We start from the raw sequence: 14,003 nt of genomic DNA, 5'->3' as shown, positions 1-14,003 counted from the left end.
CTCAAATTTATGTAGTGTCCATTTGGACTTTAACAACCAGGAAGAGCTAAGAAAAGCTCTTGGTTGGAAACCCTTCAAAAGTATCTCATTAGGCTAGCGTTGTGCTTTCTGCAAAATGAAGCAAATGGAATCCTTTCAGAATTACATAAACAGTTGTTTAAGTCTTTTATCAGATTGGTTTTCTGCTCATGTTAAGGGGAGTAATTATCTTTGTGTAAAAGTGACATTAGAGATTAATAAGGAACAGAATGGGTACACATGGATTTATAAGCATTTAAAAATAATTTTTCAAACCTTTACATGTGTACACCTAAAAAAAGATGCCTCACTTGTTCTAGATAGATTGCCTTAGGAGAGAGACATGCACACTTGGGTCTTTGGTTCAGACTTAGGTAAATTTGATAAGAGGTGGTTTTAGGTCTTCCTGGGAACTACAACAAGTTTCTAGTACTTTATTTCAGGAAAAAGGCCTTAGCCTATGATGCTCATTGGCTTCAGTGTCTGCTAGCCTCTCTTTAAACAGGAAAGACACATTATAGACCCAGAGCTGTTGCGACAGCCAGCAGTAAGCTCAGAGCTGATTCGGGAGGGGTCTGCCTCCTGACTGCGTGAGCAAGAGTCAAAACCAAGCCTTTTCACCCTTGAGACTGTAGTGTTGGTTTTCTGTACTGGACACGTGTGTGTGTGTGTGTGTGTGCATGTGTGTTACAAGTACATAATTTAAGTTAATTTATTTTGTACTTTTAAAAGATGGCAGATTGCCGTCACAAAAACAGAAGCCAGGCTAGGTATGTCGACCAGGAAGGGATTTAATAAAAGGGTTTGAATTAGAGATGTTTTGGAAAGGCTAGAAAAGCAAAGACGGGAGAGACCAGGTAGGACAGTTCTTGCAGAAGCAGCTGACCTGCTCCATAGCATTACAGGGATTGTGGGCACTTATCCCTTTGCCTCCATGTGGAGGGGAGTGGTTACAAGCACTGGCTGACTCCTTCAGTCACAAATCACTGTTGACACTGCAGTGATTGGAGCTGGAGCTGCTGCCATAAGCAGAAGTAGAATCCCCACTACTTCCCTCCTGCTTTCTAATCTTGCACTAGCCCCTCTTGCTGGCAAGAACCTAAACAGAACCATGCTAGCAAAGGATTTTGGGAAATGTAGTTAACACACCTCCAGCTCCTGGGATGCTGAACAAAGCACAGAGGGCAGACAATATGTGGCCCTCACAGTATTTCAGATGGCATCCTAGTACTTTAGAAAATGTTAAGTTATAGCACTTTAACTGTTTATATATTTTTAATTTTATTGAAAATGAAGTATGAAAAAACCCTTTCGACAATTTCTTTTAGGGAGTGAAAAAATAATCAGTTTTATGTTAAGGAATATTTTGTGGGTTTAAATAATATTTGGGGGCATTTTAGTTCACACAATTCAAAAGCACCTGAACAAATGCATTAAAATGATAGCTTCTGTTAGGCCTTGCTGTGTCATCTGTGTAAAGCATGCCTGTGTTTCTAATTCAATTATCTGGGTACAGCTGGGAGAAGCAAATGCTACTCTTTGGGTGTTTATATTTGACACTGGTTGGTATTTTTCTGAAGCAAAATATTTTCTCTGGCAGTTAAATCATCCCTTTGCTTGCTGAGATTTTATGTACTTTTATTTTAGTTGCATTCTTTATATGTTTAATTCCAATGGGAAATGACTTCAGATAAACAATCGTCTGCAAATTAACAAAATAAAATTGTTGTGCCTTGAGAAAGCAGTACTTACACTGATGATAAAACTCTTTTAAATTACCACGATTACTACTACTGTATATATATGCAAATCTTTTCACTTCTTTACTCTCCATTAATCTTGTCAGCAACTCTGGAGGTGGGTTAGTTACTACTGTCCCCCATTTTTCCCCCAACCGTTCAGGTGACAGGTCATTAGCTGTAGAACCAAGGAAAGAGTTGGGTTCTATAAATAAATATGATAGTTTACTTATGAATGTGTGTGTTTGAGACTATTCAAAACTCCTGTCCCAACAACGTTTGTTTTCTCCTTATGCCACAATGCCGTGGCCTGCTGGGGTAAGCATGCCATTTGGAGGTAGGCAAAGGCAATCATAGGGGTGGGAGGCCTGGATATTTTAAAGTGAATCAATTTTCAGAGCCTCAACTCACACATGTTCAGGATGCAGGTACTTACTCCTAGTGTCCGCCCACTTTGCAAAAGGAATCCTGCCTCTCTCCCGTCTCACTATGATACACTGACCTGGGTTTTAAAACCTCTGGGAACCAAACAGTGGGACAATTTGGAATATTGGTTTTGGTATGAAGAAAGTAAATGACCCTAATTACTTGATTAAACAAATTTTTGTAAGTCTGGTGGTTTCCAATTCTTTGCTTGTAGTTAGATTGTAGGTAGATTTAAATGGCATGTTGGCTAATAGAAAAGTAAAAATAATTTTGATGATAGATTGCTATGTGAATCTGGCATATAACAGAGAAGGAAGCAAAAGAATTGGGTAACATTGCTGTAACAAAACTCTCTCCATTCCCATTAAGTTTTTCATACAGACAAGTTTTCTTGGCACATAAATTTATGAAAATGAAAAGCAGGAATAGAATTAATGTTGAGCCCCAATTTATTCTAGTAATAAACAATCTTCATTCACAGATTACATGAGTGAACTAGAAAACGCCACGCTTTCTTACCATTCTTCTAGAAATGGAGAGGTACTTTCCAACAAAATTTTAACTCCAGTGTAATAATGCTTTTACAAAATTAATTGTATCATATGTTTTTATCAATTATGGTCTAAAAGTAATTGTAATTATATCCTATTCAGCAAAATTCTAATATTTAGAGACTAAATTTTAAAATAGGAAAAAAATTTGTTAATTAAATGTCTATTTATATACATAATTGATTGCATACAAAAGTGTAGCGAGGTAAATAAATAAATATTATTTATTACCATTAACCTAACCCTAGCCATTAACACAATAGACATTAACACATAAAATATTAGGATTTAAGTATGTAGGAATGAATAATGAATGGGAGAAGATATTTGCCAATAATATATCCGATAAGGGATTAATATCCCAAATTTATAAAAAACTCACTAAACTCAACTCCAAAAAGACAAACAACCCAATTAAAAAATGGGCAGAGGACATGAAAAGACATTTTTCTAAAGAGGACATACAGATGGCAAACAGACATATAAAAAAATGCTCAACCTCTCTAACCATTAGAGAAATCCAAATAAAAACCACAATGAGATACCACCTCAACCCAGCCAAAATGGCTATCATCAATGAATCAACAAACAATAAGTGTTGGAGAGAATGTAGAGAAAAGGGAACCCTCATGCACTGTTGGTGGGATTGCAGATTGGTGCAATCACAATGGAAAACAGTATGGAAGTACCTCAAAACACTGAAAATGGAACTACTTTATGACCCAGTAATTCCACTCCTAGGTATCTATCTGGAGAAATCCAAAACTCTAATTTGAAAAAATTTATGCACTCCTATGTTTATAGCAGCACTATACACAATAGCTAAGACATGGAAACAATTGAAATGCCCTTCGGTAGATGACTGGATTAAGAAACTGTGATACATTTATACAATGGAGTATTACGCAGCCATAAAGAAGAATGAAATCTTATCATTTGCAACAACACGGATGGACCTAGAGAACATTATGCTAAGTGAGATAAGTCAGATAGAGAAAGACAAATACCATATGATCTCACTTATATGTAGAATCTAAAGAAAAGAATAAACGAATGAAATAATCAGAAGCAGTCTCAGAGACATAGAGGAAAAACTGAGGGTTGCTAGATGGGAGGGGGGTTGGGGATAAGGGGAAAGGTGAGGGGATTAGAAAGCACAATCGGTAACCACAAAATTGCCATGGGGATACAAAAGTCAATTTGGGGAATGTAATCAATAATGTTGTAAAGATTTTGTAGGGTATCCGATGGACACTTGTCCCATTAGGGAGCCCACCTCAGGGATGATGTAGATGCCTGATCCCTGCACTGTACACCTGAAGCTGAAGCTGAACAATACTGAATATCAACTATAACTTTATATATATATAGTTATATATATATGTATATATATAGTTATATATATATAGTTAGATATAGATATAGATATAGATATAGATATAGATATAGATATAGATATAGATATAGATATAGATATGGTTACAAGAAGTGGAGTTCAGCATCAGAAATAGAGACAGTGGAAATGTAATGGCTGTGTGTGATGTCAGAGGGGTAGTAGATGGTGGGAGGGGGTTATCACAGTGTGAGGGATATAAATGATAAATGTCTTTTACATTGTTTTGTACACCTGAAACTAATAATAAAATAAAATAAAAAATAGAAAAAGAAAAAAAACGTATGTAGGAATGAAAATAAGAATTCAAAGAGAAAGAAAGATTGATGCCAAATTTTAGAGAATTGAAGAACTGTTTTTACTAGACGATGGTAGGTGTCAAATGGCTATGGTATTTAGACTCTGTTGGATACAGCTGAACAAATGATGTAAGAACATTATTTGAAAATGTCAGTATTTATAGCTTACTAGAAATTATACCCTTGGCAGTTATTGAAACTTACAGAAAAATATTTATAAATCAACATAAAAATATGCATGGGATAGGTTTTTAAAATTTATTTAAGCAGTATAGAGGAAAACTATTTAAATATCACTGATCAAGACAGCAGATAAGATCAGGTATCTTGAGGATAAGCTTTGCTACTTGTCTCCTGTGCATTTCTTTGTTTTCCCAGTTTGACCTCGTGTGTGCCAATGGTTGGATGCTGGACCTCACACAAGCCATCTTGAACCTGGGCTTTCTAGCTGGCGCGTTCACCTTAGGCTATGCTGCGGACAGGTAAGCGCCAACGCGACAACCATTTCACTTCACTAGGACACAACGCGGCTGTGTGGAAATGAAAACATTTTCTGTTCTCATAGAAAAATAGCTTTACCAAATGCAGGAAACAGGGTGATTCCTCTCCTCATGACATTCACACTGGTTTGATTGGACTAATTCTTTCCTTCTTAAATTGAGTCTCCTTTCTCCCTGAACTGTACAAATGGATGGAGTTGCTCTCAGTGGGTCTGAAAGCGCCTGAGTGTAAACCCAGACCAGCAGTGACGTCATCACAGGGCTGACAGACGGCTGGCTGGAAACTGTGAGATTGATTTCATGTGCTTCAGGAACGCACTGGTTGTGGTTTGATTAATTTAGTCATAGGTCAGCCCCTTCCAAATTTGTTTCATTTATTTCTTTTAAATCTTTGTATTTTATTCTTCAGATTTCAAACTCTGTGAAGAAAAATGTTTTGTTTTGTTTTCAAAAACCATTAAGAATTTTATCTGTGATTTAACATTCCTAAATGTACCAGTTAATAATGGCTGACACAGGGAATGTGTATATTTAAGATGGTCATGCTTTCTATTCAGGTATTCCTGTTTTAGACATTATTGATGTTAGTTGTTGTATTTATGTTTAACTATTCCTTTATCCCAATTCTAACTGTAGTTCTTTAATGATTTGTAGGAATTTAATAATTCTCTCTGTATCCCCTGGGACAAGAAGAGGGGAACTTTAGCCCTCGGCTATATCTGGCTTAGTAACACTCTGGTCACTCTAGCCCGTCCGGATATGTCCTTGTGACCATATTTACAGTGGACAGTGCTAAGGTTACCTCAGAGACCTAGTGACAACAATTAATGAGCTAATTTGAGACAATAAAACTCCCCAAATCCTGTAGCCAATTGATGGTCTGAATTTGACCAGACCAGGATCAAAATGGCTAGAATGTTTGCTTTCTTTTTGTGTCCCTTCATCTGTGTCTTCTTTTTCTCTTGCTGTCTCCCACATTCATTCCTCTTCTGCACATGACTTTCTCGTTAACCCTTTGTGTCTGGTGTTCTTTCTCCCCTTTTCCTCTTTTTTATCTGTGTCTTCTATTGTTTCTACTTCTAGTCTTTTCAATTCATCTTGCCTTTCTCCGTGTCCCCCATGTGGCACTTTCTCTCCTATCTGGCTGTGATTTGGAATTAAGTTATATTTTTTCAGCATGTATTTCTTTAATTTTGTTGTTACTCTCCTTAATTTAAACATTAGGTTTTGTTTCTTCTGCATATTTCCCTTTCACAATCAATAAACATATCTTCAAACTAAAGTAACTCAACAAAAGGAGAGTCAGTGTTCCTACCTGGGTTCTAGGACAGACAACATCTAAGCTCAGAGGCATGTTGGTGCTTGGGAGAGGGGGACAGACCCATCAATAATTCTGCCTCATCCAGGGCCAACCATTCAGTGCCTTCTCCTCTTTACATCCTGGAAGGAAAGGGCAAGAAACAATGTAATAGGCCATGTTATCTGTGAAAGAACAGTGTAGGAAGGGCAGAGAGTGAATTTAAAAACCTAGGTAAACCAAGGCTGCTTCTATCTCCACTCCACTGACTGAAACAAGATGCTGTATGCGTGGATTTGATGGAAACTTCCATGGGAAAATGTCATCAAATCAAATCTCTTAAAAGTCCTTGATGACACACTTTCACCAGCCAATAATTTGGCACAACTGTACTGAACCATTGAACACCAGATTCTCAGGTGTATTGCACACAATACCATGTTTCCTTTTCCTAAGCTATTTGATCATATTATGTAAATGGTGAAAATAAAATACAAAACTTAAGAACAATTCACATTGGTTGTGAACTTAATAGTTTATAAGTTTTCTCATTTGATTCTCTCTACAACCTCACTGTAGAAAGGTTAAAAAAAAAAAAAAAAGACATGAAAGCAACACAACATAAGCAAAGCAACAAAACCCAAGTCTTGTCAAACTCAAGAAACTCACCCAAAGTCGCATACTTTGGGGATGGTGAGCCCAGGCCTTCTGTCTGTAATGTCTGTTGCTGCTTCTTTCTACCCCTTTTTCCTTCTGACTTCACCCACCAAAATGCTAGGAAGTGTCAAAGCTTACCACCAGGGCCACTGTGTAAAAACAGTTGTAACAGACAGGGTTATCTTTTTGGAAACTGCAACCCTAAAGGATGCACTCTGTGCTTTAAGTTTTATAATGTCATTTCAGAGGCACATGCTTTTATTTGCCCTGTTTTGGCAATGAAACAAAATGTAGAATTTTCAACAGTCCTTTACATGGTAATAATGAAGTTGCAGAGGGCAAAATTTTGTACTTGAACATCTTTTAACAACACTTGCCAAGATGTTTTCAATTGTGTTGAAGAAATTGTCTAACGTGATCTTTTCCTCTCTTTCTCTCTCTCTCGTTCTCTCTGTCTCTCTCAAAAAGGTACGGCAGATTGGTCATTTACTTAATATCCTGTTTCGGTGTTGGCGTTACCGGTATAGTGGTGGCATTTGCACCAAATTTCTCTGTGTTTGTGGTCTTCCGCTTCTTACAAGGCGTATTTGGAAAGGGGACATGGATGACTTGCTACGTGATTGGTAAGACATAGCTACGTGTCCTTGTCTGTTTGAGAACCAGGGTCAGGTGGGTGAGAAGTGACGGCTAGTTGGCCTTCCTTGTGCAAGTATAGAGAGGTTTTGTTGTGCAACAGTAATTGTTACTGCAAATAGGAGGGTGCAGGGGCAACCTTCTGACTCTTTAGAAATTAAAATGCCAAATATGGACTATCACAAAATACTAGGATGAACCACTTTCTAGCACTGCCATACCATTCTCATTTTTTTTTTCTTTGCTTTATTACAGATTAATTTTTATTAAAATTTCAGTAGTTCCGGAGAAGTCACAGATTTAGAGATAACAGGAATAGGACATTGTGTTTTTATTTTAAGATCAGAAAAGTATTAACATTTCCAAGTCTCTTCTGTTTGGCAGTTGGGTACCGACTACCCTGACTTTCTTAAAGTCAGGAAATACTGATGATAGAATTAAATTATATCACATTTAAAAAAAAAATTCAGTAGTTCCTTGAAAGATTTTTAAAGAAGTTTCTGTGTATTTCTGTGATATAGTCTGAGATGATACCTTGTGTTCTATTCCTTTCACATAAGTGGAAAGCTTTTCACCATGCAGGAGATATGACCTGAAAAGTAGAAGTTCATTTACAAATTTTGGCTATTTTTCATAGCTAGAAAGTTTGACCTTCTGAGTATGAACGAAAGAAAACCTTCCCTTTGCTCTTTGCTCATATTACTGGAAAAGCCCTGGCTGCAAGAGTTGGCTTCATTTCCAGTGGTGAGTGGGACCGGCCACTTACCGTAAGAGTCATGGTGCATTTGTGACCAGGGCAATTTGAATGCTACTCTTTGACAATCGCTCAAGGTCTTTGGGCTTCCACTGTCTTCTGTTACTGCTAGATGAGCCCTCCCCAAACAGTGCCCACTTTGGTCTTCTTATGAGCAGGGAAGGAGAGAGTGCCAAAAGTGTCAGCTGTCACTGGCTGAGGCGGAAGCGATAACTTTGGAATATTAAGTGTTTTAAGGAGACCCAAATTTATTGAATTTTCGAAGTTGTGATCTTAGGGCAAGAAGAAGGTGGCATAACCCAGGATGATCAGGATAGAATTGGTGACACATAGACACTGATTAGTGGGAGTGGAGAGGGAGAAAAGGGTGCCCCCAGTAAAATTCTCCATGTGATTGTGAAAGAAATATCACATAAATGAAACGTCCAACATTGTGGAGAGAATTATCATGTGCTAGAGAAACTACCTTGCGATAGTGAAAAAATTGTTTGTAGAGTCTAATATAGAGTTGATAGAGTCAGTGTGCAATTTGTAGTCATAATAGATCTTCTAAAGAGACTATAATATGCAAATCTTTAGACATTCAGTGATAAAATCTAGACAACTTATTATTTTTATGTTTTGGTAATTACAATGAGCTTTCCAAATAGTCATCATGGAAGCTTTCTTAAAACCAACACATACATTCTTTGCACACCCAGAAGACCATCCTGGGCATGTCAGAGGACCGTGCCAGTGCTTGTTGGTAACCTGCGGAGAAGAGAGTAGAGGAAAGCACATTCATCTGCATTGTGTCAGTGGAGGCCTGGGAGTTTGAAGAGTTCCGTAGAGTTCTAGCAGCGCTGATGGGTGTAATGGGTGCTACATCTCTGTTTGTTTATTTGGAGCCAATCGTGAGGTTCCTTAACCTCTGCGTTTGTTGTTTCCCTGCAGTGACAGAAATCGTAGGTTCAAAGCAAAGGAGGATTGTGGGAATTGTGATTCAGATGTTCTTCACCCTCGGAATCATAATTCTCCCCGGAATTGCCTACTTTATCCCCAACTGGCAGGGGATCCAGCTGGCCATAACACTGCCCAACTTTCTCTTCCTCCTTTATTACTGGTAATGTGCTTTTGGTCATTATTAAATTTATTCTCATTCCACAGAAATGTAGAATCTATACTTCTAAACCAACATGAAAATGAAATTAATTACGGAGATTTTTCTAACATCTCCAGAATGGCAACGGGCTTTGAGAATTTCTAGAATATTTGAAATTTATAGAGATTATTTATTGTTTGACTAATAGTTGTTATTAAAATAAATTAATAAAATGTGAAAACACAAAATTCTAAGTAGAGTATTAATTATGTTTTATTATTTTGTAATATCTTCCTGAAAGCTACAAGGCAAAAAACCCTATCTGCCAGTATGTCAACAGACAAAATAAATGCAATGAAATGGATTTGCTTCTCTGTCTGTTCTATTAAGCAAATTAATATTGCTCAGGAAGTCTCTGAGGAATAAGAAAATGTTAAGAGCATAAGAAAATTATCAGAAAGCTACAAGTATATGCGTTTCCCTCTTAATGGAGTACACATATTTTAATCATTCCTCTGATTTAATTTTAATATATGGGCAAATCACTTTACATGAATTGGGTTCTTAACCTTTTCGTCAATGCTCACTATATCCTAGTTCTTTTCATATGTGTAATTGAGGACACCATATTCTAGGATAGCCTGGTCTTGTAAGAGCAATGTAATATTAATTATTTTTATTATGAGCAATGATTCAGTTATCAAGTGAGCATTTTTTTCCCCCTTCCATAATGAACTTGCAAAGATAATCTACATTTCCGAATTCTAAACTCTCAGAGTCTCCTAAACTTGTATCTAATTGCAAGATCCATTTTGATAGAGAAACTCAACTCATAAAATTTAGGTTCTGGAATTCCTACTCATAACTCAAAAATGCTGCCTTCTTACCAGGGTGGTTCCTGAATCTCCACGCTGGCTCATCACTCGGAAGAAAGGAGATAAAGCATTAAAAATTCTGAGGAGCATTGCCAAATGCAATGGGAAATATCTGTCACCAAACTACTCGGAGGTAATTTTATTTATCACTAGTAACAAATATTGTTAAAGTGGGTGAATTAATTTGTCACTTATGTACAGTTATCAAACATCTGATAAAATCCTTTTTAGTTTGGCAATAAAAAAAAACTTTGGGAAGAATCATAAGGTCTATTAAAGAAGAAATGATTTTGAAGTTGTAATAGCATTATAGTTATTTATTGGTCACTTAGTCCATAGTGTAATAGTTGCACCGTTACCTGAATTATTATATGTTACTTGCTGTAGGCCCTAAAGCATGTACCCATTCATTCTTCTTAATTGAACAAACTATAAATCTCTTCTTGACATTTTATTTAGTCTAAAGATTTATCTTTAAATTTAGTCTTAGAAACACGATTTATTTGAACCAGAGTATGAACAATAATGAATATTTCAACCTTTGGAGTTACGTATGCTGTCTGGCCTGCCTGCCCTCACACCCTCCCTCCTTTCTCCCTCTGTCTTTCTCTCCTTCCTTCCTCCAGCAAAGGCTTTTTGGGTTCCTCTGTGTCACTGCATGAAGAGAAATTTGGGGTGGGTGAGATTAAAAGCTCATTTTTTGCCCTTTGGAAGAATCAATATGCAGTTGAAGACTTACACATATATTTGAAGCAATCCCTGAATAAATAGAGAATAGCATATAAAAATATGTGACAATGCTTTAGTTGGAAAGGCTTAAGTGGATGCAGAATAACAGAAGGATTATTTAAAAAGGAATATTAGAGAAGGATTTTTGAAAGGTATGAATCTTTGATGTAAAGCTTGGAGAATATCAGGTGGCTAGCATTGTTTTCTTTGTAGTATTCAGTTTATTTCCTTAGAAACGTTCTGTCAAAAAATGGGTTTTGTTGGTTTCATTGTCCCCGCCCCAGCCCCCCAGAACTTGATCAGATATATTTGGATTTCTACCTTCATTTTTCACTCTTATATTAAGCGACAAGCAGTAGGTTGTATTTACAAAGTTTCCAATGACCAGTTGTTCCCGTTGGAAGTAGATTAATGATATACCTTGAGGTTTATAGATCATAAAGTATATGGTAAAGATAAAACATGGGCTGTTTTAACCACTTAACTAGTTGGTCCTTTTCGTTCTTTGACTGAGCACATTTGAGCTGTGCATTCCTTTTAGGGAAAAATATCCCAGTGCCCTCTCAGCTTGCTCTCATCACATTCGCTCTCGGTCTTCATAGCTGGATCAAATGTATGATACTTTGTACTGAATTTTAAGAGTCAAATGAATATTTTTGCTATTCATTCAGTATCCTGGAGACATTGCACATGTCACCCCAGAGCTAAGCCTATGTAAGATCTTGGTAGGTTTTAAGACTATAGAAAACTTAGTGTGTGCTGCTGGCTTCTGAGACAAAACACACGTGAACCAGGCATGTCCTGTGTTATCACGAGCATTGCTAAGAGGCCAGAGAGTGATTCCTAGAGCAGCTGCTGTCACATGTCCTATGAGTGTCCAGCTCTATGCTGCTCCCACAGACCCATCGACCTGCTTCTAATTCATAAGCACCATACAGATCACATCAAACAGAGGGAGGTCAACGCTCTACCTGGTTGTGCTTGTCAACGATCAGAAGCTATGGGTCCAGTAGCATCCAAGATGTTTTCACTCTAGCTTTGAGCAGTTTGACAGATGGTCTCTGTTTGGCAGCCAGCTTTGAAGTCAGACTTCAACTTCCCTAAGGAACTTACTCTAGCATCCCACTAAAGTCAAGTTTGGCTGTTTAGTTTGTCTGTTTTTGTTATTCCAGTGAGTTTTCACTTTATTCTTTTTAAAAGTTTTATTGTGGAAAATGTCAAACATATTTAAAAAGAGAAAATGGGTTAATGAATCTCTTTGTGCACATCACTCAGATCCAACCAGTGCCAGCTCAAGACCAATCTTATTTCTTTCTACACTCCACCAATAAAGATATCATATAATTTCATCTCATCGCATTTCAGAGTGTACGTCTGAAACAGAAACACATGAATATGTACTGAACTCTGAGACTACATGAGCACTCTTTTCAAGATACCGTCCAATGGCAGAGACTATTCATCTGGTTCTTAAAATTGAATACAGATCATCACACATTTGATCCAGCTGTGAGGACTGATAGCCAATGTGAAGAGCAAACTGGGAAGGCAGTCATAGATAAAACAGGAAATATAAAAGTAATCTCAATACCGCTAGTCTAGGAAAAACTGACCATAATTTAATGTCAAATATCAAGTGTGTGTTCCTAGACCCTGAGTATCCTGTAATGTTCACAGAGTGTTTGTTTGCATTAGGGTCCTGATGACATTTCTATGTTGCCATTGGTTGATAAGCCTCTTTGCTCTTCTTCAATCTATAGGTTCCTGCTTTTTTTCTTGTAACTGTGGGGGTGAAGAACACTCCGTGTGTGGGGGTGTGGTGGGGGGTTTTATTCCTGTAGGTTTTCTACAGTCTAAATTTTGTTGCGTACATCTCTTAGGGTCATTTAACATTTGTCTCTTTTGTTCCTTGTAAATGGTAGTTAGATCTAGAGTTTAAACAGGCTCAGGTGTAATAGTTTTTGGCAAGGCTACATTGGAAGTGACTTAGCACATTTCCATTAAGAGATACTTAGTGTCTGCCTGTCTCTTTTTGTGATGTTAGCTGCCGTTGGCAATCATTGACTGGATTTATTAACTCATCAGAGGTTGCAAAATGACATAATCTCGTATTAACATGATTTTTTTCATTTGTTACGGGCATACTTATATAAAGACTAACTTCTCTCATCAACTGGTGACTCTGAGATACAATTCCTATGGGAAAGGCAGGATACAAGCATCATTCTTTTCAAAATTATAAGTTTGTTCCCTACATCCTCCAAAAGTGATCAATTCGTGGTGTGTTGTGGCATTTTAAGCCTCATGGTGAACTCCTGAACTTAAACGTACTGTATGTTTCAATCACTGCAGTTACCATTCTCATCCTTATTGATGCTCAAACTGCCCACCTTTGGACAGACGAGGCTCATCTTCGTTGGTTCTGGGTCCCTTTGCCACACTTCTAGTAGTTTCTGAATGTTTCCCTGCTCATTAGCACAATGAGGTTTTCCACGCTCATCTTCTAAGTTCCAGTCTCACACTTGGAATCACCTCTTCCTCAAAGAGTGCATTGATTTCTTTTTTTTAAAACAAATATCTTTCAACTGAACCGGTCCCTCTCGAATCATTTTTAATTGGACAGCATAAACAGAAAAACAAAGTACTGTCTTTCAAAAGGTAAGGAATTAACATGTCGGTTTAGAACACCCTGCTAATAGCTGAATTCAGTCGTATTATAGGCCAAACCATAGTTTTCTATTTCACAGATCCTAATGTTCCCACAAAGCAAAATAATGTACACAATACTGCTTTACGAAACTCAGAAATGCAGGCCAGTAGTGCAGACATTTGACTTGAACTCCAACACCAAAATCAAAGCAGGATTCTGTTATAGTTTTTGTGTAATGATATCAATTACTTGTATTTTGGTGACTCAAATAACTGCTGCCCATGTCAATGTTACGGTCACCTTGAAACCTTATGTTTACATGGTCCCTTCAAACCTTCAGAGTCCTTTCATTGGCTTGGCTGGTGTCCCTACTGTCCGGATAATACCTCAAGGACCCCCAG

At 37.4% G+C, this 14,003-nt stretch overlaps 1 protein-coding gene across 1 annotated transcript in view; it reads left to right on the top strand.

Annotated features, from left to right (window-relative positions):
- Nucleotides 1-14,003, top strand: part of SLC22A3 (solute carrier family 22 member 3) — an 85,706-nt gene that overhangs the window by 33,729 nt on the left and 37,974 nt on the right. Inside the window, exons 2-5 of the mRNA XM_019749772.3 lie at nt 4,805-4,908; nt 7,349-7,503; nt 9,201-9,369; nt 10,239-10,356. Of these exons, the coding sequence (XP_019605331.2) occupies nt 4,805-4,908; nt 7,349-7,503; nt 9,201-9,369; nt 10,239-10,356 (546 nt within the window). The remainder of the gene's footprint in view (nt 1-4,804; nt 4,909-7,348; nt 7,504-9,200; nt 9,370-10,238; nt 10,357-14,003) is intronic.

Source organism: Rhinolophus sinicus, chromosome 2 (assembly GCF_057876585.1).
Source record: "Rhinolophus sinicus isolate RSI-liver-muscle chromosome 2, RSI-T2T, whole genome shotgun sequence".
NCBI lineage: Eukaryota > Metazoa > Chordata > Mammalia > Chiroptera > Rhinolophidae > Rhinolophus > Rhinolophus sinicus.
The sequence above is the reverse complement of the archived record's forward strand: the minus strand, read 5'-3'. Positions and strand labels throughout refer to the sequence as shown.